Source organism: Salvelinus alpinus, chromosome 4, assembly GCF_045679555.1.
Source record: "Salvelinus alpinus chromosome 4, SLU_Salpinus.1, whole genome shotgun sequence".
Classification (NCBI taxonomy): domain Eukaryota; kingdom Metazoa; phylum Chordata; class Actinopteri; order Salmoniformes; family Salmonidae; genus Salvelinus; species Salvelinus alpinus.
The window spans coordinates 57,726,921-57,749,956 of NC_092089.1; the positions used below are offsets into that span (position 1 = coordinate 57,726,921).

The following is a 23,036-nucleotide window of genomic DNA, read 5'->3' on the forward strand; positions in this document are numbered from 1 at the left end:
AGAACTACAGGAAACGTATGATCTCTGTAATTGCAAACTAAGGTTTCTGTACCAAATATTCAGTTCTGCTTTTCTGATGTATCAAATACTTATGTCATGCAATAAAATGCAAATTAATTACTTAAAAATCATACAATGCGATTTTCTGGATTTTTGTTTTAGATTCCTTCTCTCACAGTTGAAGTGTACCTATGATAAAAATTACAGACCTCTACATGCTTTGTAAGTAGGAAAACCTGCAAAATTGTCAGTGTATCAAATACTTGTTCTCCCCACTGTATATATAGTATTCTGTTGGTGGCAAGAATTTGATATAATAATTTAAATTGAAAAACTAAGTGTTCAATCAAGTGTTGTTTTTTGTACCAGTTCATAAACAATGTGCCATGGAATCGGTTCATCAAAAATCGCTTCCCATTTATTTTGCAACCTGTATGGCTCAGCTGTCAAAATTTTGGTCCTCAAATGAAACTGGTATATTTTTCTATTTATTCCAGTACCTTTCAGCTAATTTGTATCTTTAATATATGGCAGGCAAACAAGTTCCCTACCTTCTCCATTTTCAACTTGCCGCCTTCATTTTTGTGGTAATGCTGCAATCAGTTGATTGTAATTTTTGATTGAGCAGATATTCCCATATATTTTCGATAGCTGCATATGTGACATAACTCCTCCGCTTCTATTCATAATATCATTAATAAATATAATACAATTTAAAAAAAGATTCCATAATGAATGTTTAATTTATTAATCAGTATATTTGAATTTAACCTTAACATTTGTTATATCTTTTCTGGAGGATAAAACTGAAATTGTATGGCTTGTTTAAGAAAGAGTGATACTTTAAACAAAATATAATTTCCAATTAGTCGGAAATGAGAAGTTGTAATCTATATAAGGGCTAAAAGGCAATTTTTGAACAAAGGATGAGCCTTTCTTAAAAATCTACTGGAGAACCATTTTGGGTTTAAGTATAATTTATGTATGAGTGAAGCTTTTAGTGAGAGGTTTAAAGCTTTAATATTTAATCATTTTAGTCCCCAAACTCATATGCATTATATACAGTTGAAGTCGGAAGTTTACATACACTTAGGTTGGAGTCATTAAAACTTGTTTTTCAACCACTCCACAAATTTCTTGTTAACAAACTATAGTTTTGGCAAGTCTGTTAGGACATCTACTTTGTGCATGACACAAGTCATTTTTCCAACAATTGTTTACAGGCAGATTATTTCACTTATAATTCACTGTATCACAATTCCAGTGGGTCAGAAGTATACATACACTAAATTGACTGTGCCTTTAAACAGCTTGGAAAATACCAGAAAATTATGTCATGGCTTTAGACGCTTCTGATAGGCTAATTGACATAATTTGAGTCAATTGGAGGAGTACCTGTGGATGTATTTCAAACCCTACCTTCAAACTCAGTGCCTCTTTGCTTGACATCATGGGAAAATCAAAAGAAATCAGCTAAGACCACAGCAAAAAAATTGTAGACCTCCACAAGTCATGGTTCATCCTTGGGAGCAATTTCCAAATGCCTTAAGGTACCACGTTCATCAGCAGTGATACCGCTCAGGAAGGAGACGCGTTCTGTCTCCTAGAGATTAACCTCTCTAGGCTAGGGGGGCGGTATTTTCACATCCGGATGAAAAGTGTGCCCAAAGTAAACCCCCTGCTACTCAGGCCCAGAAGCTAGGATATGCATACTATTAGTAGATTTGGATAGAAAACACTCTGAAGTTTCTAAAACCGTTTGAATAATGACTGTGAGCATAACATAACTTATTTGGCAGGAGAAACCCTCTTGGTCACTCTCTTTTCAATGGGTTTTTTATGGGCACTTGCTTGCAGTTCCTATTGCTTCCACTAGATGTCAACAGTCTTTAGAAATTGGTTGATGTTTTTCCTTTGAGAAATGAAGAAGTAGGGCTGTTCAGAACGAGGGTCGAGTCTAGTGTACTGTTCATTAGGGGCGCACGACCTGAAAGCTTGCTCCACATTCCAGAGAGACATCAGAGACTGTAACGTTCTTTGCTTCACGGAAACATGGCTCACTCGAGAGACGCTAACGGAGTCGGTGCAGCCAGCTGGTTTCTTCACGCATCGCGCCGACAGAAACAAACATCTTTCTGGTAAGAAGAGGGGCGGGGGGGTATGCCTTATGATTAACGAGACGTGGTGTGATCATAACAACATACAGGAACTCAAGTCATTCTGTTCACCTGACTTAGAATTCCTCACAATCAAATGTCGACCGCATTATCTACCAAGGGAATTCTCTTCGATTATAATCACAGCCGTATATATTCCCCCCCAAGCAGACACATCGATGGCCCTGAACGATCTTTATCTGACTATGTAAACTGGAAACCACACATCCTGAGGCTGCATTCATTGTAGCCGGGGATTTTAACACGGCTAATCTGAAAACAAAACTCCCTAAATTCTATCAGCATATCGATTGTGCTACCAGGGCTGGTAAAACCCTGGATCATTGTTATTCTAACTTCCGCGACGCATATAAGGCCCTCCCCCGCCCTCCTTTCGGAAAAGCTGACCACGACTCCATTTGTTGCTTCCAGCCTACAAACAGAAACTAAAACAAGAAGTTCCCGCGCTCAGGTCTGTTCAACGCTGGTCCGACCAATCTGATTCCACGCTTCAAGACTGCTTCGATCGCGTGGATTGGGATATGTTCCGCATTGCGTCCAACAACAACATTGACGAATACGCTGATTCGGTGAGCGAGTTCATTAGAAAATGCATCGGCGACATTATGCCCACAGCAACGATTAAAACATTCCCAAACCAGAAACCGTGGATTGATGGCAGCATTCGCGCGAAACTGAAAGCGCGAACCACTGCTTTTAACCAGGGCAAGGTGACCGGAAACATGTCCGGATACAAACAGTGTAGCTATTCCCTCCGCAAGGCAATCAAACAAGCTAAGTGCCAGTATAGAGACAAAGTAGAGTCGCAATTCAACAGCTCAGACACAAGAGGTATGTGGCAGGGTCTACAGTCAATCACGGATTACAAAAAGAAAACCAGCCCCGTCGCGGACCAGGATGTCTTGCTCCCAGACAGACTAAATAACTTTTTTGCTCACTTGGAGGACAATACAGTGCCACTGACACGGCCCGCTACCAAAACCTTCGGGCTCTCCTTCACTGCAGCCGAGGTGAGTAAAACATTTAAACGTGTTAACCCTCGCAAGGCTGCAGGCCCAGACGGCATTCCCAGCCGCGTCCTCAGAGCATGCGCAGACCAGCTGGCTGGTGTGTTTACGGACATATTCAATCAATCCTTATCCCAGTCTGCTGTTCCCACATGCTTCAAGAGGGCCACCATTGTTCCTGTTCCCAGGAAAGCTAAGGTAACTGAGCTAAACGACTACTGCCCCGTAGCACTCACTTCAGTCATCATGAAGTGCTTTGAGAGACTAGTCAAAGACCATATCACCTCCACCCTACCTGACACCCTAGACCCACTCCAATTTGCTTACCGACCCAATAGGTCCACAGACGACGCAAATCGCAACCACACTGCACACTGCCCTAACCCATCTGGACAAGAGGAATACCTATGTGAGAATGCTGTTCATCGACTACAGCTCAGCATTTAACACCATAGTACCCTCCAAACTCATCATCAAGCTCGAGACCCTGGGTCTCGACCCCGCCCTGTGCAACTGGGTACTGGACTTCCTGACGGGCCGCCCCCAGGTGGTGAGGGTAGGTAACAACATCTCCACCCCGCTGATCCTCAACACTGGGGCCCCACAAGGGTGTGTTCTGAGCCCTCTCCTGTACTCCCTGTTCACCCACGACTGTGTGGCCATGCACGCCTCCAACTCAATCATCAAGTTTGCGGACGACACTACAGTGGTAGGCTTGATTACCAACAACGACGAGACGGCCTACAGGGAGGAGGTGAGGGCCCTCGGAGTGTGGTGTCAGGAAAATAACCTCACACTCAACGCCAACAAAACAAAGGAGATGATTGTGGACTTCAGGAAACAGCAGAGGGAGCACCCCCCTATCCACATCGACGGGACAGTAGTGGAGAGGGTAGTAAGTTTTAAGTTCCTCGGCGTACACATCATGGACAAACTGAATTGGTCCACCCACACAGACAGTGTTGTGAAGAAGGCGCAGCAGCGCCTCTTCAACCTCAGGAGGCTGAAGAAATTCGGCTTGTCACCAAAAGCACTCACAAACTTCTACAGATGCACAATCGAGAGCATCCTGTTGGGCTGTATCACCGCCTGGTACGGCAACTGCTCCGCCCACAACCGTAAGGCTCTCCAGAGGGTAGTGAGGGTTGCACAACGCATCACCGGGGGCAAACTACCTGCCCTCCAGGTCACCTACACCACCCGATGTCACAGGAAGGCCATAAAGATCATCAAGGACAACAACCACCCAAGCCACTGCCTGTTCACCCCGCTATCATCCAGAAGGCGAGGTCAGTACAGGTGCATCAAAGCAGGGACCGAGAGACTGAAAAACAGCTTCTATCTCAAGGCCATCAGACTGTTAAACAGCCACCACTAACATTTAGTGGCTGCTGCCAACATACTAACTCAACTCCAGCCACTTTAATAATGGGAATTGATGGAAAGTTATGTAAAAATGTATCACTAGCCACTTTAAACAATGACACTTAATATAATGTTTACATACCCTACATTACTCATCTCATATGTATATGTATATACTGTACTCTATATCATCTACTGCATCTTGCCATCTTTATGTAATACATGTATCACTAGCCACTTTAAACTATGCCACTTTATGTTTATATACCCTACATTACTCATCTCATATGTATATACTGTACTCTATATATATAATCTACTGCATCTTGCCTATGCCGTTCTGTACCATCACTCATTCATATATCTTTATGTCCATATTCTTTATCCCTTTACACTTATGTGTGTATAAGGTAGTAGTTGTGGAATTAATAGGTTAGATTACTCGTTGGTTATTACTGCATTGTCGGAACTAGAAGCACAAGCATTTCGCTACACTCGCATTAACATCTGCTAACCATGTGTATGTGACAAATAACATTTTATTTTATTTGACTTTGATTTTATCCGCTATTGTACGCAGTTTATACCGTCTGAAATTTGATCGATTATTTACGTAAAAAAATACCTAAAGTTGTATTAGGAAAGTTGTTTGAAATGTTTGGACAAAAATTACAGGTAACTTATTAGATATTTTGTAGTCATGTTGCGCGAGTTTGAACCAGTGTTTTTCTGGCTCAAACGCACCAAATAAATTGACATTTTGGAGCTATAACGACGGAATTAATCAAACAAAAGGACCATTTGTGATGTTTATGGGACATATTGGAGTGCTAACAGAAGAAGCTCATCAAAGGTAAGGCATGAATTATATCGTTATTTCTGAGTTTTGTGTCGCGCCTGGAGGGATGAAATATGATTGTCTGTGTTTGTTTGAGTGGGTGCTGTCCTCAGATAATAGCATGGTTTGCTTTCGTCGTAAAGCCTTTTTGAAATCTGACACGGTGGCTGGATTAACAAGAAGTAAAGCTTTAATTTGGTGTATTACACTTGTGATTGTATGAAAGTTAAATATTTCTAATAATTTAATTTGAATTTGGCGCTCTGCCATTTCACCGGATGTTTTTAAATCGATCCCGTTAACGGGATTTGATCCCTAAGAATTAACGTACTTCGGTGCAAATCAATCCCAGAACAACAGCAAAGGACCTTGTGAAGATGCTGGAGGGAAACAGGTACAAAAGTATCTATATCCACAGTAAAACAAGTCCTATATCGACATAACCTGAAAGGCTGCTCAGCAAGGAAGTAGTCACTGCTCCAAAACCACCATAAAAAAGCCAGACTACGGTTTGCAACAGCACACGGGGACAAAGATCGTACTTTTTGGAGAAATGTCCTCTGGTCTGATGAAACAAAAATAGAACTGTTTGGCCATAATGACCATCGTTATGTTTGGAGGAAAAAGGGGGAGGCTTGCAAGCCGAAGAACACCATCCCAACCTTGAAGCACGGGGGTGGCAGCATCATGTTGTGGGGATGCTTTGCTGCAGGAGAGACTGGTGCACTTCACAAAATAGATGGCATCATGAGAATTAAAATTATGTGGATATATTGAAGCAACATCTCAAGACATCAGTCAGGAAGTTGAAGCTTGGTCGCAAATGGGTCTTCCAACTGGACAATGACCCCAAGCATACTTCCAAAGTTGTGGCAAAATGGCTTAAGGACACAAAGTCAAGGTATTGGAGAGGACATCACAAAGCCCTGACCTCAATCCTAGAAAATGTGTGGGTAGAACTGAAAAAGCATGTGAGAGCAAGGAGGGCTACAAACCTGACTCAGTTTCACCAGCTCTGTCAGGAGGAATGGGCCAAAATTCACCCAACTTATTGTGGGAAGCTTGTGGAAGGCTACCCGAAACGTTTGACCCAAGTTAAACAACTTAAAGGCAATGCTACCAAATACTAATTGAGTGTATGTAAACTTCTGACCCACTGGGAATGTGATGAAAGAAATAAAAGCTGAAATAAATCACTCTATTATTCTGACATTTCATATTCTTAAAATAAAGTGGTGATCCTAACTGACCTAAGACAGGGAATTTTTACTAAGATGAAATGTCAGGAATTGTGAAAAACTGAGTTTAAATGTATTTGGCTAAGTTGTATGTAAACTTCAGACTTCAACTGGAAATAGACACGTTTAATTTTGTCTGGCTTAGCATTCCAAATAAAATGAAAATGTTTTTCCTCATATGATTTCAAAAACTAGTCGTCTGGAGTAGGCAGTGCCATTAGTAAGTAAGTAAACTATGATAGAACCAAAAGAGCTACGCAATTAGATTTTTCAATAAATAGACAAGTATTTACCTCTCCATGTTTTTTGTTGTTGTTTTTTTTACCTTTATTTAACTAGGCAACTAGGTTATCAGAATCTTATCTATTTTTGCTAACATTCTATTGAAATTGATTGTGGTAAGTTCATTTATATTTTTGGAGATGTGAATACCAAGTACGTCTATTTTATTGGTAAACTACAAGGTAGTGTAAACACTATTTTTTAACGATCTAAAACGTAATATATCCAACACTTGTCATTAGTTTTTAGTACAGAGAGGCTAGAAAAGTGATCAAGATCTTCAATGAGACTGTGCAGGGATCCAGAATGCAGACTTAAGAAAAAACTAGAGTCATCGGCAAACATTGACACTTTTGTTTTCATCCCCTGGATTTCTATCCCCTTGATGATGTTGTTGGATCTAATATTAATAGCTAGCATTTCAATGGCCATAATATATATGGCGACAACGGACAGCCTTGTTTTACTCCTCTTAAAAGCTCAATACTTTCTGAGAAGTAAACATTATCTACTATTTTACATCTGGGATTGCTGTACATAACTTTAACCCATTATATAAGAGATTCACCAAAATTAAAGTAATCCAGGCATTTATTTATAAATTCTAGTCATACTTTATCAAACGCCTTTTCAAAATCTGCTCTGAAGACCAGGCCTGGTATCTTTGATGTTTCATAATGTTCAATTGTTTCAAGTAATTGTTGTATATTATCTCCAATATATTGTCCATGTAAAAAAAAAAACTGTCTGATCAGTTTTTTTTATTCTATGTGCTATGCATTTCACCAGGATTTTCGCATCACAACATTGAAGTGTAAGAGGCCTCCAGTTTTTTAAATGGACTGGATCTTTATACTTACCACCTTGGTCCTGTTTTAGTAGTAACGAAATCCGACCTTCTTGGTGAGTACCTGAAAGTCTACCATTTGTATAGGAGTAATTAAAACATGCTAATAATGGATCTTTGAGTACATAAAAAAAGGCCTGATATACCTCTACTGGTATACCATCAAGCCCTGGTGTTTTTCCTGACTGAAAAGATTTTGTTGTCTCAAAAAGTTCCTCTTCTGTAAGTTGGCCTTCACACAGGTCTTTCTGTAAATTTGCTAATTTTACATTATTATTATGAAAGAAATCCTTACAGTTAACATCATTCAGTGGAAATGGAGGAGACTGAAAATAAAACATTTGCTTAAAATATTTTGCGTCCTCTTTCAAAATATAATTTGGTGAATCATGGATGACTCCATCATTTGTAGGGAGTTTCTTTAAATTCTTATTGGTAGCATTTCTATGTTGAAGCTACAATATTTTTTTCCCCTCACAATTTTCCATCCAATTCGCTATATTTTTCTAATACATTACACTTGATCGTTCTTGAATAACTACCTCCATTTCTTTTGGTTTTTCCTTTTGTGCCTCTATAGTACAGTGTCCATTACTAAACTGCTTTTGTTTTAATGATGAGTATTGTATTGAAAAGCCTCTAAAAGGTACATTTAAAAGTGTCCCATACAATAAGGGAACTGCCGTACCTATTTTGTGCAAAAAAAAGTCAATTATGAATTATTTTGTCTTAGTTAAGAACAAATTGTCATCAAATAGGCTTTGATAAAATGTCCAACATCCCTGTCCACGTGGAAATTCTGTAGAGTTATAAGGAGGCCAATTAGATGGAGGTCCGATTGCATTCGTTCTCCTATTAACACTTTTAAAAAACCTTTTACTTGGAAGTAATCAAGACAGCTAGCTTGATTAAGCCTCCTTCATGTATATATCTCACTAGGCCAGGGTTTTTCAGCCTACATATAACCACTAGTTCAAATGTATACATGATCTCCTTAAGTGCTTGAGGATAGTTTGTAGAGTGATTTCCTTTACGATTCATTGAGGTACTTAAAACCGTATTATAATCTCCCACCATAATAATAGATTAATTTGTTGCTTGTGAGCTCAATAGATTATTATATACATTTTCAAAGAAGTTTGGATCATCATTATTTGCCCCATATAAATGAATTAGACAGATCTGTTTTTGGTCCAATAGCATATTTAAAATAATAATAATCTTCCTTGCAGATCTGTTTGCATAGTCAGATCAAAATGTGTATTAATTAGTATAATCACCCCTTTTGAGTTTCTTTGCCCATGACAAAAAAATATTTCTCCCTCCCAGTCCTTTTTCCACCCAACCTCATCTATATTTGTAGAATGAGTTTCTTTCTCTTTTAGCCATGTAAAAAATATATATTTTTTATGATCTGCTAAGCCATTACAATTATAACTGGCTATACTTATTTCCCCACTTACCATAATGATACCCAAGTTTCAATTATACTTACCACAACCAATGTTTGTAAACTTACCATTAAAAAGCACCATGATGATTAAGTGTCAATATAGCTGTACCATAATACAGTGAGGGAAAAAAGTATTTGATCCCCTGCTGATTTTGTACGTTTGCCCACTGACAAAGAAATTATCAGTCTATAATTTTAATGGTAGGTTTATTTGAACAGTGAGAGACAGAATAACAACAAAAATATCCAGAAAAATGCATGTCAAAAATGTTATAAATTGATTTGCATTTTAATGAGGGAAATAAGTATTTGACCCCTTCTCAATCAAAAAGATTTCTGGCTCCCAGGTGTCTTTCATACAGGTAACGAACGGAGATTAGGAGCACACTCTTAAAGGGAGTGCTCCTATTCTCAGTTTCTTACCTGTATAAAAGATACCTGTCCACAGAAGCAATCAATCAATCAGATTCCAAACTCTCCACCATGGCCAAGACCAAAGAGCTCTCCAAGGATGTCAGGGACAAGATTGTAGACCTACACAAGGCTGGAATGGGCTACAAGACCATCGCCAAGCAGCTTGGTGAGAAGGTGACAACAGTTTCTGTGATTATTCGCAAATGGAAGAAACACAAAAGAACTGTCAATCTCCCTCAGCCTGGGGCTCCATGCAAGATCTCACCTCGTGGAGTTGCAATGATCATGAGAACGGTGAGGAATCAGCCCAGAACTACACAGGAGGATCTTGTCAATGATCTCAAGGCAGCTGGGACCATAGTCATCAAGAAAACAATTGGTAACACACTATGCCGTGAAGGACTGAAATCCTGCAGCGCCCGCAAGGTCCCCCTGCTCAAGAAAGCACATATACATGCCCGTCTGAAGTTTGCCAATGAACATCTGAATGATTCAGAGGACAACTGGGTGAACGTGTTGTGGTCAGATGAGACCAAAATGGAGTTCTTTGGCATCAACCCAACTTGCCGTGTTTGGAGGAGGAGGAATGCTGCCTATGACCCCAAGAAACCATCCCCACCGTCAAACATGGAGGTGGAAACATTATGCTTTGGGGGTGTTTTTCTGCTAAAGGGACAGGACAACTTCACCGCATCAAAGGGACGATGGACGGGGCCATGTACCGTCAAATCTTGGGTGAAAACCTCCTTCCCTCAGCCAGGGTATTGAAAATGGGTCGTGGATGGGTATTCCAGCATGACAATGACCCAAAACACACGGCCAAGGCAACAAAGGAGTGGCTCAAGAAGAAGCACATTAAGGTCCTGGAGTGGCCTAGCCAGTCTCCAGACCTTAATCCCATAGAAAATCTGTGGAGGGAGCTGAAGGTTCGAGTTGCCAAACGTCAGCCTCGAAACCTTAATGACTTGAAGAAGATCTGCAAAGAGGAGTGGGACAAAATCCCTCCTGAGATGTGTGCAAACCTGGTGGCCAACTACAAGAAACGTCTGACCTCTGTGATTGCCAACAAGGGTTTTGCCACCAAGTACTAAGTCATGTTTTGCAGAGGGGTCAAATACTTATTTCCCTCATTAAAATGCAAATCAATTTATAACATTTTTGACATGCGTTTTTCTGGATTTTTTTGTTGATATTCTGTCTCTCACTGTTCAAATAAACCTACCATTAAAATTATAGACTGATCATTTCTTTGTCAGTGGGCAAACGTACAAAATCAGCAGGGGATCAAATACTTTTTTCCCTCACTGTATTTGCACTGTTAAGCATACCGTAGCTGCAACTTGGTAAACTTTCAATTGTCCTAATATTCCATCCACTAAAACCTCCCCCCATATCTAGGTCTGTTGTCACTAAGACCATCAGACCATCTCCCTGACTCATGACGCACATTTGTGCCCTAATGCAAACCCTTGGCCGCCAATTGGCGTTGGCCAGAGGGAAATGAGGGTAGTCCCATGATAACATAAATATCTATGAGGGTGCTTTTTAGGAGAACTAACGAAATAACACAGGGAAAACAGTCTGAAAAAAAAGTTACAATAATAGATAATAGAAATAATAACAGCACAATCTTATAAATGCATGCTCATATTTAGAAAGTCCTAGCAAGGCTATAAGCATGTTAGCCCCAGCCTGCTCAGTTCAATGGATACAATTGTTTGTGAACCCTTTAGAATTACCTGGATTTCTACATAAATTGGTATCTGATCTTCATCTAGGTCACAACAATAGACAAACACAGTCTGCTTAAACTAATAGCACACAAACAATTATAATTGTTCATGTCTTTATTGAACACACTGTGTAAACACTCACAGTGCAGGTTAGAAAAAGTATGTGAACACTTGGATTTAATAACAGGTTGACCCTCCTTTGGCAGCAATAACCTCAACCAAATGTTTTCTGTAGTTGTGGATCAGACCTGCACAGTCAGGAGGAATTTTGGACCATTCCTCTTTATAAAACTGTTTCAGTTCAGCAATATTCTTGGGTTGTCTGGTGTGAACCGCTCTCGAGGTTATGCCACAGCATCTCAATCGGGTTGAGGTCAGACTGACCTGCAGAAGGCATACTTTCTTCTGTTCAAGCCATTCTGTTGTTGATTTACTTCTGTCTTTTGGGTTGTTGTCCTGTTGCGCTTCAATTGGTGGACAGATAGCCTAACATTATCCTGCAAAATGTCTTGATAAACTTGGGAATTCATTTTTCCATCGATGATAGCAAGCTGTCCAGGCCTTGAGGCAGCCCCAAACCATCATGCTCCTTCCACCATTGTTTACAGTTGGGATGAGGTTTTGATGTTGGTGTGCTGTGCCTTTTTTCCTCCACACACAGTGTTGTGTGTTCCTTCCAAACAACAACTTTAGTTTCATCTGTTTCATCTGTCCAGGTGCTCTTTTGCGAACTTCAGATGTTTCTATTTTTGGGCAGCGGTGGCTTCTTCCATGGTGTCCTCCAATGAACACTATTCTTGTTTAGTGTTTTACGTATTGTAGACTCGTCAACAGAGATGATAGCATCTTCCAGAGATTTCTGTAAGTCTTTATCTGACACTCTAGGATTCTTATTAACCTCATTGATCATTCTGCGCTGTGCTCTTGCAGTCATCTTTGCAGGACGGCCACTCCTAGGGAGAGTAGCAAATGTGCTGAAATATCTCAATTTATAGACCATTTGTCTTATCGTGGACTGACTTTTAGAGATACTTTTGTAACCCTTTCCAGCTTTATGCAAGGCAACAATTCTTAATCTTAGGTCTTCTGACATCTCTTTTGTTCGAAGGCATAGTTCACGTCAGGCAATGCTTCTTGTGAATAGCAAACTCAAATTTTGTGAGTGTTTTTATGGAGCAGGGCAGCTCTAACCAAAATCTCCAATCTTGTCTCATTGATTCGACGCCAGGTTCGTTGACTCCTGACTCCAATTAGCTTTTGGAGAAGTCATTAGGGGTTCACATACTTTTTGCAACCTACACTGTGAATGTTTAAATTATGTATTCAACATAAACAAGAAAAATGCAATAATTTCTGTGTTAGTTTAAGCACACTGTGTTTGTCTATATTGTTGTGACTTAGATGAAGATCTGTTCAAATTTTATGTCAAATTTATGCAGAAATCAAGGTAATTCCATAGGGTTCACATACTTTTTCTTGCCACTGTATATATATAATCGCAAGACCAGTTCTTAACGTCCATTACATGCAGGACAAATTTCATGTAGTCATCATTATATCCTGTTTAATTCTGACAAAAAAACAAAGAAGGAAAAATAAACACATTCTAACGGCAATGCCGGCAAGTAATCTTGGACATCACACTACCCATAAAGGAATACACAAGTTTAACTTACAATCGACTCTGACACAGCCATGGCACGATAGCCAAGAATACATACAGTACTGACAATCCAGAGCGAGTAAACCTGTAAAAAACCTGTAAACCTCTCTCCACCCATACACATTTAGATTTTTATTCCAGGGTCGTTGCTCTATCACCTCGGCTGTTTTACAGCTAGGCCCAGTGGCGAATTTAGGTATAGGCAACATGGGCACCCGCCCAGGGCATCGTGCCGGGGACAGCACGGTGCGGTTGCGCGATTGAACAGACATTTGCGCGATCGGTTTTCTATCGCTCATTTGCAGGTCACGTCAATGATATCATGTCACCGTGAGGGACTGTGGATCAATTAACCTTGTCGGAGTGGGCACCCTGATTCTAGTTTGTGAGCTAGGCAGGCTATGGCCTGGGAAGGTCTCCCACTCAGAAGTGTGAGATGGGGAGAGAGACGGGGGTAGGTTGACCTCAGGTCTCCCCACTGGAAGCCCGAGGTAGGGGGAGCGGGGGAATCTATCAAATAGCGCACCTCTAACTTTGTACAGTACTAATGTAATTAGTAAAATCAGTCACACTACAAAATGCTACCAATTAAACCAAAATTAATTCATTATACTGTGAATATATAGTTTCACAGACATATTGTTGCATTTTTTTCTGGTTTGTGCAAAATCGTTAAGTATAATATAAAACCAGTCTGCACACCACCAAGGTGAATTGGTTTAGTCTTGACTCCTGGTTGACAGTGTTGGGGGATGGGTAATGTATTGATGCTCAAGTGCCAAATCAACACACGTTTCCATTTGTCTTTGTTACTTCTTTTTGATATTTATGAGTCTTATTTTTGTATATATTTTTAGATTTATATAGTTTTAAAAGGTATGATTATTTATTTGTGTTGTTCCAAATGTCTGAATAAAAATTTGTTAGTGCCGAATGGTGCTTTTTTTTGGGTGGGGGGTTCGCCCTGGGAGCCATACAAGAAATATATAATATACCTCTCACTTAGAGAAGTGCTTCCATAAGCCAGTTATTGTGTTAATTGTACCGTTAAACTGATTAAAGTTATCTACAGCCATAAATACAAATGGCCATCAATGGAAAGTTTAGCTACATAGGTGTATATGCTGGGAAAGAGAGTGTGTATATGTGTACAGGTATGCCTTATAAACAGGTCTATATCGAGAGCGTGTGCAGCTTTGTGACAGGTACCTTGTGAAAGATGCGTGCTGGGGCCATTTCGGCTCCGTTGAGTGTTTTTAGAAGGAACATGGGCCAGGAGGATGCATTCAGACGGAAGCCTGTGGGAGAAATACAGACTCTTGTCAAAAAACTCTCATCCATACACAGTAGACGAGACCCTTTACACTATTACGCAAAGGTCTACTTACTTTTTTTTTTATACCTTTTTAACTAGGCATGTCAGTTAAGAACAAATTCTTATTTACAATGACGGTCTACAACGGCCAAACCCGGACGACGTTGGGCCAATTGTGCGCCGCCCTATGGGACTCCCAACCATGGCTGTTTGTGATACAGCCTAGAAAATAAATACAGCCTAGAAACCAAATGGATGCAAATGGGCCAAAACAGGGAGGGACTTACATTAATTTGTCCAATAAGAAACTCTCATTTATTTACAAAAATATTTTCCGTTGCAAAACGTTTTGCTACAGTGTGCACTAATAAATAGACCCCAGTATATATCAGTCTGGTGTAAACCCAACTGAGGAAGATCAGTAGCACTGTGTGATAGCAAACAATTTAAAGAGCCAAGATTTTAAAAAATAGGGCGCATCATATCCATAATAGGTATGTAGTATCGAGAGTCTGACTGTGTGTGTGTGTGTGTGTGTGACTGTGTGAAAATGTGTTTCTCTCTCCTCCTCACCCAATGGCGGCTGCAGCATGCCCGTGTTCTTCTCGCAGTTGCCGATAGGCTGGATTTCAGACGAGTCCACCAGGCGCCAGAAGTCATTCTTGTTGTCGGAGCCGTCAAGGCGCAGACGCAGCCGCGATCCCGTCAGGCCCACCACTGTAGCAATGCAGGTTGACGTTGTATTCCGAGGGTCCTGCGCCTCCAGCTTCATGCCCACCTTGAACTCATTCACTGGAGGTGTTGCACCCTGGAGAGGTAGCGGAAGGTCAGAGAGGCATGCAATGATGCTGGACAGATTCAACATGCTGAGATAGGAAGACAGCATCAAGCAAGACTACGTATCGAAGGTGAGTTGAACTCACGCTGTGGTGATGAGGTAGCCCTGCACGCAACTTGAAATCAGTGTCACCCCTCGACCCAAGAGGGAATTTCTTCTTAGCCTAATGGTTCCCTAAAAAAAATCCCGCCACTTAGCAAATTTCAGGTCTTGTGAGTGGAAATGTGAATGTTGTGAGCATTCTGTGCAACTTGTACACGTTTACTGTGAACACTGGCTGTACCCGCTTTAATGATAGTTTTAGTCAGTGGCCAAGCAGGCTATTAGGGCATAATATAGGCCTATCAAAAAGGCCTACAAACAAAACCAATGGAGCAACATGGAAATAGCTATTGATTTCTATTATATATATATCCTACAGTCATGAAACATTATGCAGGGCTTGACATTAACCTTGACATTAACCTCCTTCAGATCAGGAGGACAGATTTTGTACCTGTCCAAAAGCTCAAGTCACCAAATAATAAATGGTTTGTAGCCTAAACACCAAATAGGTGACTGAACATTGTGTTGCATGATGGAAGAAACCACTTTACAAAATAACATTAATTATTATTACCATACAGAGAATCAAACAAAAACGCAGGCTACCCATTAGCTTCCTTGCATATTCAAGCCTGTCTAAAAATACAACACTGACCCACTTTTCAAAGAAGACTAGATATATACAGGTTTTCTGCTCTTGTAGGAAGCTATCACTCCCCCATTGTAACCCTTGCACCGCCTGTCAATTCATCAGTGCGGCAGTCCTGGTGTTGCGCAGCCAAGCAGCTTAGAGGGAACATTGGTTAAGACGTTGGTCTTCCTGAGCTACATATAGATGCTGCTCATTGTCACTGGTGAGACTTAGGCTGCCAGGGTTAACTTATATCTCATATTGCTTGTTGGTCATAATTCTTACAAACTCTGTAAATGCCATGGTTTGGAATGGCTTAAAATAATTTCAGGAGCAGAAGTTTCACATAGGGTAGTAGCATGCCCTGACATGAGATTTTGGTGAGGAGGATATACTGTAGTCTGATTAGGGGGGCTTACCTGTCTGAAGCAGTGGGCAGGTGCAGCACTAGCACCTGTTTCCTTCAGGTATTTGTCCCAACTGAAGTGCCCTGTGGGACAGAAAAAGTACAATGGCTGCTTTATGTTGTCTACCGTTATGTTTTGTGTGAATGGGTGTGGTTTTGGGGTTCAGTGTTATGGTATGTGCTATTGTTAAAGTGTCCCCATCCTTCCCAGCCGAAACCGTTCGGAAGAGTTCGTGCATATATTATGGCAACATTTTGGGACGTGTTTGTTCGTTTTGAACTTCAGTAAGGTTTTTTTTCTCGGTTGTTCGGGGACACATATTTTTCTTGAGGCAAGCCGAAGTCGGTAGCCAAAGTCTACGCCCCTTTGTTGGTGAACAGTAGGGATTCTTCAGTAGTCTTTGCTGTCATTCAACGAGAGACGACTCATTTTCATGCACATTTTTTCATTGAGAAATACTGCACCAAATATCTTATAAAATTGCGTGACTAAGATCGCCTCTGCAAAAACTTCGAAATTAATTACAGATTTCTTGAGTTATCTTAGACTAATTCTGACTTTTGTATACTGGCTACGGCGTCTCAAAATGGACAAACAGTACTATTGCCGCTTTCTTCTTATTTGTCAAGCGAAGGTATTTTAAGGTAGAATGCTTAGCACACTTGTTTGGTTCGTCTAGCTGACTTCAGCTAGCCGCCAGTCAAACTGAAGCATGCTGACGCCTTTAGAACAGTGTTATAGCCAGGGGTTAGAACCGGTTCAGGGAACAGAACCGAAAACAACAACATTTTTCAAGGAACAGAAACGGGTTAGAAAGTGATCCATACTGTTCCGGAACAGAACCGATATTTCAAAACAATCTAAGCAAAGCCCTCACTCAGTCACGCAGAAACATATTCCAGTATCTGCTTGCAAGTTGAAAATCTTTGCCAGTGTGTGTGTGTGTTTAGCCTACCTGCCCCTCCGAAGCATAGGCTACTGTACTGACATTACAAGCGTGATTCAGATGATAGGGAGAGATTTTTAATTAGCAAGAGAAGAACGGATTAACTTTTCCAATGCTAGTTAAGGATACTATAGGCCTAGTTATCACGTTTCGCGTTAGATTTATTAACTACAAAAAGGTAAGACATGTTTTTAATTCTTGTGCCGCTTTGCTTTTTAGCTATATAGGTCAAAGGATATTCAAAGTTCCTCTATAGAAGCCGCTCCTCCTAGGTATAATTCTGGGGACCCAGATAATGCATGTCATAAGATGCCCAGCGCTTCAAGCCTCCTCCTCAACTCTCTCTTGCTCTCTCCTCACCCCGCAAAATTTCAGTCGCAATAATTTAATGAGCTAAATGTAAAAATAAATAAATGATTTATCAGGTTAAAAAAAGGAACAGAAAATAACAATATAAAGCAGTACTTTTTGGGGATTCGAACCGGTTCAGAACTTTATTTTGCTGGTCGGAACAGTGGAACGGAACGAAAAAAATGGTGGTTCTGTTCAGAACGAAACAATTGGAAAATAATTTGTTCCAACTCCTGGTTATAACTGAATATGAATGCGTTTGATTCAGAATGTTGTTTTCATTCAGCAGTGATTAATCTGAGAAAGTTGGTGTGTGTGGTAATTAATGTACCTCCTTGGTACTGCGATGGGACCCGGGAGGGACGGCCACTTCGGGCATGCTTGATCCGCCTGCCATCTCTCCACTCAACAGCTAGAGGAGAGAGCAGGGCACAACATTTCAGAGACACACTTAACCTCAAAGGCTAGCCGACACCATTCAATGAAACTATCTATTCATAACTAGAATAAATACACTTGATCTTTAGCAACAGTCAATGAGATGTGTGAGGCCAAACTATCACATCAGCATCTGAGACTTCTATACAGACATTAAAGTAGGCTAAATAGAGGACCCTTCTTGAGCAGCATCCTTAGAAGATGTACATTATGCTTTTCAAATGGACAATTGCATTCCATTTCTTAACATGACATTACCTTTTTGTGCCACTGGCTTCTTCATGCTCCAGTAATACTGACTAAGTTCAAGACACAATAGTCCACTCTCTAAAGAAGGGAAACGAGAGGGGGAAAAAACATTGAAGTAAACACAAACCATTTGATACTTCCCTCTTCATGTTAGGTCGGAATTTAGGTCCAATTTGGACCTTTCTTGTACATTATTGTGTTCAAGAAGCCAGTCTGGTGTAGCCTATACTAGTGCTAGCCTGGTTAGCCTTTTAAGGGTGATTCCAGCATTATGGACATCACATTTACACGCAAAAATCGAAATTTAATTTCTAACAGAATGGACAAAAAACATTTGAAATTAAAGTTTTGATGTGTATGTCTGTAGGGGAAGTGTATAACCCCGAAATAACTGACTTCTAAATATTGGCATGTTGGAGAAATGAAGCAAAAATTACCGTTATGGATGTTAGAGTCTATGGTGTCCAATAAAAGGTTAATCTTTTGACCAATGGGTATGTTACTTGTGTAGATACTCCCCTAAGAAAGCTAATGGTCCAAACCACATCTCTATCCTAATCCATTAAAAGGTTATTGGAGTTTTTACTCCTGTAGGATGACAAAGATTAGGGTGACTAAATCAACAAAGGCCAGAGAAGAAATGTGGTAAAAAATCTGGAAAATAGCATCGCGTCAGCTAGGCTGGATGCTGTGTGAGAACTAAGGCACTGTTGAACTTATCTTTCTTCTCAAATCCGGAGGACATAAAACAATATAATAAATGATCCCAGAAATTACCCATACGCACAAAAAGCTTTTCTCTCAAATTTCGTGCACAAGTTTTACATCCCTGTTAGTGAGCAATTCTACTTTGCTAAAGTAATCCATCCACCTGACAGGGGTGGCATATCAAGAAGCTGATTAAACAGTATGATCATTATACAGGTGCACCTTGTGCTGGGGACAATAGAAGGCCATTCCAAAATGTGCAGTTTTGTCACACAACACAATGCCACAGATGTCTCAAGTTGAGGGAGTGTGCAATTGGAATGCTGACTGCAGGAATGTCCACCAGAGCTGTTGCCAGAGAATTGAATGTATATTTCTCTACCATAAGCTGCCTCCAAACTTATTTTAGAGAATTTGGCAGTACGTCCAACCGGCCTCACAAATCACAGACCACGTGTAACCACGCTGGCCCAGGACTTCACCTGTGGAATCGTTCACCTGGACAGCTGGTTAAACTGTGGGTTTGCACAACCAAAGAATTTCTGCACAAACTGTCAGAAACCGTCTCAGGGAAGCTCGCCTGCATGCTTGTCGTCCTCACCGACTTCATAAGGCAAATGCTCACCTCCGATGGCCACTGGCACGCTAGAGAAGTGTGCTCTTTACGGTTGAATCCCAGATTCAACTGTATCGGGCAGATGGCAGACAAGCATGTATGGCATTGTGTGGGCGAGCGGTTTGCAGATGTCAATGTTGTGAACAGAGTTCCCCAAAGTGGTGGGGTAATGGTATGGGAAGGCATAAGCTACAAAAATATAAAATGCAACATGCAACCATTTCAAAGATTTTACTGAGTTACAGTTCCTAAGCAAATCAGTCAATTTAAATAAATTCATTGGGCCCCAATTATGAATTTCACATAACGGGGAATACAGATATGCATCCGTTGGTCACAGATACCTTAAAAAAAAAAGTAGGGGCGTGGGTCAGAACCTGTCAGTATCTGGTGTGCAGCGTGACACATCGCCTTCACATAGAGTTGATCAAGCTGTTGATTGTGGCCTGTGCAATGTTGTCCCACTCCTCTTCAATGGCTGTGCAAAGTTTCTGGATATTGGCGGGGAACTGGAACACGCTGTCATACATGTTCCAGAGCATCCCAAACATGCTCAATGGATGACATGTCCTGTGAGTATGCAGGCCATGGAAGAACTGGGACATTTTCAGCTTCCAGGGATTGTGTACAGATCCTTGCGACATGGGGCCAGGCCTTATGCTGAAACATGAGGATGGTGACGGATGAATGGCACGACAATGGCCCTCACAATCTCATCAGTGTCTCTGTGTATTCAAATTGCCATTGATAAAATGCAATTGTGTTCGTTGTCTGTAGCTTATGCCTGCCCATACCATAACCCCACTACCATGGGGCACTCTGTTCACAACGTTGACATCAGCAAACCGCTCACCCACACTACACAATACACGTGGCCTGCGGTTGAGGCCGGTTGGACGTACTGCAAGCTTCTTGATATGCCACACCTGTCAGGTGGATGGATTATCTTGGCAAAGGAGAAATTCTGACTAACAGGGATATAAACAAATTTGTCCATAACATTTTAGAGAAATAAGCTTTTTGTGCATATGGAAAATTTCTGGGATCGTTTATTTCAGCTCACAAAAAAAAATCTGTGTAATAAACATATATATTTTTTTGCAGTGGCGGCCCCGATTTAGCAGCAGTGTTGACTCGCTGCTGAATGCATATAAGGGAAACACTGACAGTATAAAACTCTGGATACCGTCCAACCTTAGGCCATGCCCCTCCCCCCCAAGCCCTTTCGAAAAGCCATGAAATACAATTGACTGAAATATCTTTGCGACTTGGCGTCCTGTAATGGTCAAAATTCATACAATTTCCTACTTATACGTTTCAAAAAGCATGAACTCCAACATATAGACCGTAAGGATAATTATGGACGTGTTTCATTTGGAAATGACTAACTTAATTTGTGGATGCTCAGGTTGACTTCCCCACGGATTCGCGCTTAACGCTCTCCCCTTCTGTCAGCCAGGCAGGGGGGTTGGCGTTGGAGGCAGACGACAGGGTACAACAAAGAGGTGGCCCCAGCTGTCAGCAGACCTCAGTCACCCACCCAAACACACTCAGGGCTCACTGTTGACAGAGCAGCTCTGGGAGAATCAGAAAACTCACCCGTTGGGGTATTGACAAAACAAGAGGACCCAGACTGGAGAAACAGAATGGGTAACATTATAGCCAATATAGGGTATTAATTTCAAGTGGTCACCATCTGTTTTGGATCTTAAAAATTATCTAAAGTCAGTGTTGTTTATGACACAGTACACTGTGAATTAATTTTCTTTTATTTAACTAGGCAAGTCAGTTAAGAACAAAATCTTATTTACAACGGTGACCAGGCAGGGGATGTCTGACTGGCTATCCTTGACTTGAGATGCTTTGGCCCCTAACCCTGAGCCTAGGTTAACTACCAGTTGGCTACGACACATAGGTCATTAGGTCAGACAAACAAGTGGCTGAAATTATATTGGTCCTCAAAGTAGACTAGATTTGTTTAGCATCAAAACACAGCTACTCACAAATCCTGTGTTTATAAAATGCATGCAGCCAGGACATTGAAATTAATAGCAGATAAAGGCAAATTTACTAATTAATGCATATTTACCAAGTAGCCACACTAAACACACTAACCATTTAAATATATATCAACAACAAAGTAACCTTGCAGCCTTTCTGTTTTTTCTCCTTAACTGGTTTAGAATAACAGATTGCTGACTATTCATACACACCAGCAGCACTGCATCAGTAACTGTATCAAGCTAGCAAAGTAGCTAGCTACATTATTTCAGCTGGCAATCCAATAGACTTCTAAATTAAGCTAGCCATAAACTCAGTTACTGTAAGTTTGCATGCTAGCTACCATTAGCTAAGTTTACATTGGACTGACAAGTGTTCATAAATAACGGTTTAAAAGATGCAATACTAGGCTATAACGGTTTCAAATATGTAATAGTAGGCTATAGAAATGGAGAATGCGACAAAAAACAATAATCATAATATGCTATAAAAAACCTTAAAAGATCATAACAGTCTTCAAACGTGTAATCAGTTGGTTCTCTCAAAAGAAGTGCGCCTTTTTCATTGCGTCAAGGGGAAGTCGACCAGCTCCCTCCTTTTTCCTTCCCAGAAAAAAAATAACAGCGTCATTAACTGCTAGGTAGGACAGACCAACCAGCTCGCTTCTACTACCACTATTATTGATAATGACCCACGTCAATGCAGTACTATCTATAAGGAAAATTGGCTACCATCATTAGTCTGTTTAATATGACTAAAATACCGATTTTTAAGTTAGCCTAGCTAGGATAAGATAAATGGTTCCATTCAAAACACAGAGCCAACACATGGGAAAACACAAAAGCCAAGCAATTCATCACGGTAGCAAGAAATTCAGCCAGCAAATATGTTTATTTAAGAGTGAGGATAAGAAGTACCTACCTCCAAGCCAATAACATGGGCATGCTCGAACAGATAGCTAGCTCCAACAGATAGCTAGCTCCGTCGACACAGCATGCTAACGGGAAGACTTTGTGTTAGCTATCTATCGTTGGCCTGATTATAAATACATCAGCATCAATAAATGCTAGCTAAATTACCAGCTAAAAAATGTGTTTGTTAAAAAGAGGATAGCGTGTAAACAATATATACGTCTGTTTACCTTGCTTTGAAATGTTTGTGTATTGTTTTATGTGGATTGAGCTAGTGGCTGTCCGCCATGTTTTTTCTTCTTTAAATTTGTATCGGCGGTTGGCATCCAACGTTATGGTGCATTACCGCCACCTACTGTACTGGAGTGTGGGCCAGAGACAGGGAGAAACTAAATCCTACCTGCCAGCCCCGTTGCTCTAAAAAAGATAACACACTTTCCCGTTGGATGCTTTCCTATCACATTTAAGGACTTATTCATCTGGCTTATTCAACTGGCTATTCAACTGGTTCGAATCCAGGCTGAATCACATCTGGCCGTGATTGGGAGTCCCATAGGGTGGCG

At 40.8% G+C, this 23,036-nt stretch overlaps 1 protein-coding gene across 13 annotated transcripts in view; it reads right to left on the bottom strand.

The window, feature by feature from the left end:
* LOC139574020 (polycomb protein SCMH1-like) overlaps positions 1 to 22,786 on the bottom strand; it is a 47,664-nt gene extending 24,878 nt beyond the window's left edge. For 2 of the 13 annotated variants that reach the window (XM_071398137.1, XM_071398134.1), the window contains exons 1-8: positions 22,484 to 22,785; positions 22,058 to 22,164; positions 20,951 to 21,194; positions 18,247 to 18,315; positions 17,882 to 17,962; positions 16,266 to 16,336; positions 14,906 to 15,140; positions 14,227 to 14,315 (exon numbers count right to left, since the gene is read on the bottom strand). In XM_071398137.1, coding sequence (XP_071254238.1) covers positions 14,227 to 14,315; positions 14,906 to 15,140; positions 16,266 to 16,336; positions 17,882 to 17,962; positions 18,247 to 18,271 — 501 coding nt within the window. In that variant the 5' untranslated portion in view covers positions 18,272 to 18,315; positions 20,951 to 21,194; positions 22,058 to 22,164; positions 22,484 to 22,785. Of the gene's footprint in view, positions 1 to 14,226; positions 14,316 to 14,905; positions 15,141 to 15,255; positions 15,339 to 16,265; positions 16,337 to 17,881; positions 17,963 to 18,246; positions 18,316 to 20,950; positions 22,038 to 22,057; positions 22,165 to 22,483 lie in introns of those variants that run through there. The other 11 variants (XM_071398128.1, XM_071398127.1, XM_071398125.1 and 8 more) reach the window with 11 other exon arrangements.
* Between the last annotated feature and the right edge of the window lie 250 nt (positions 22,787 to 23,036).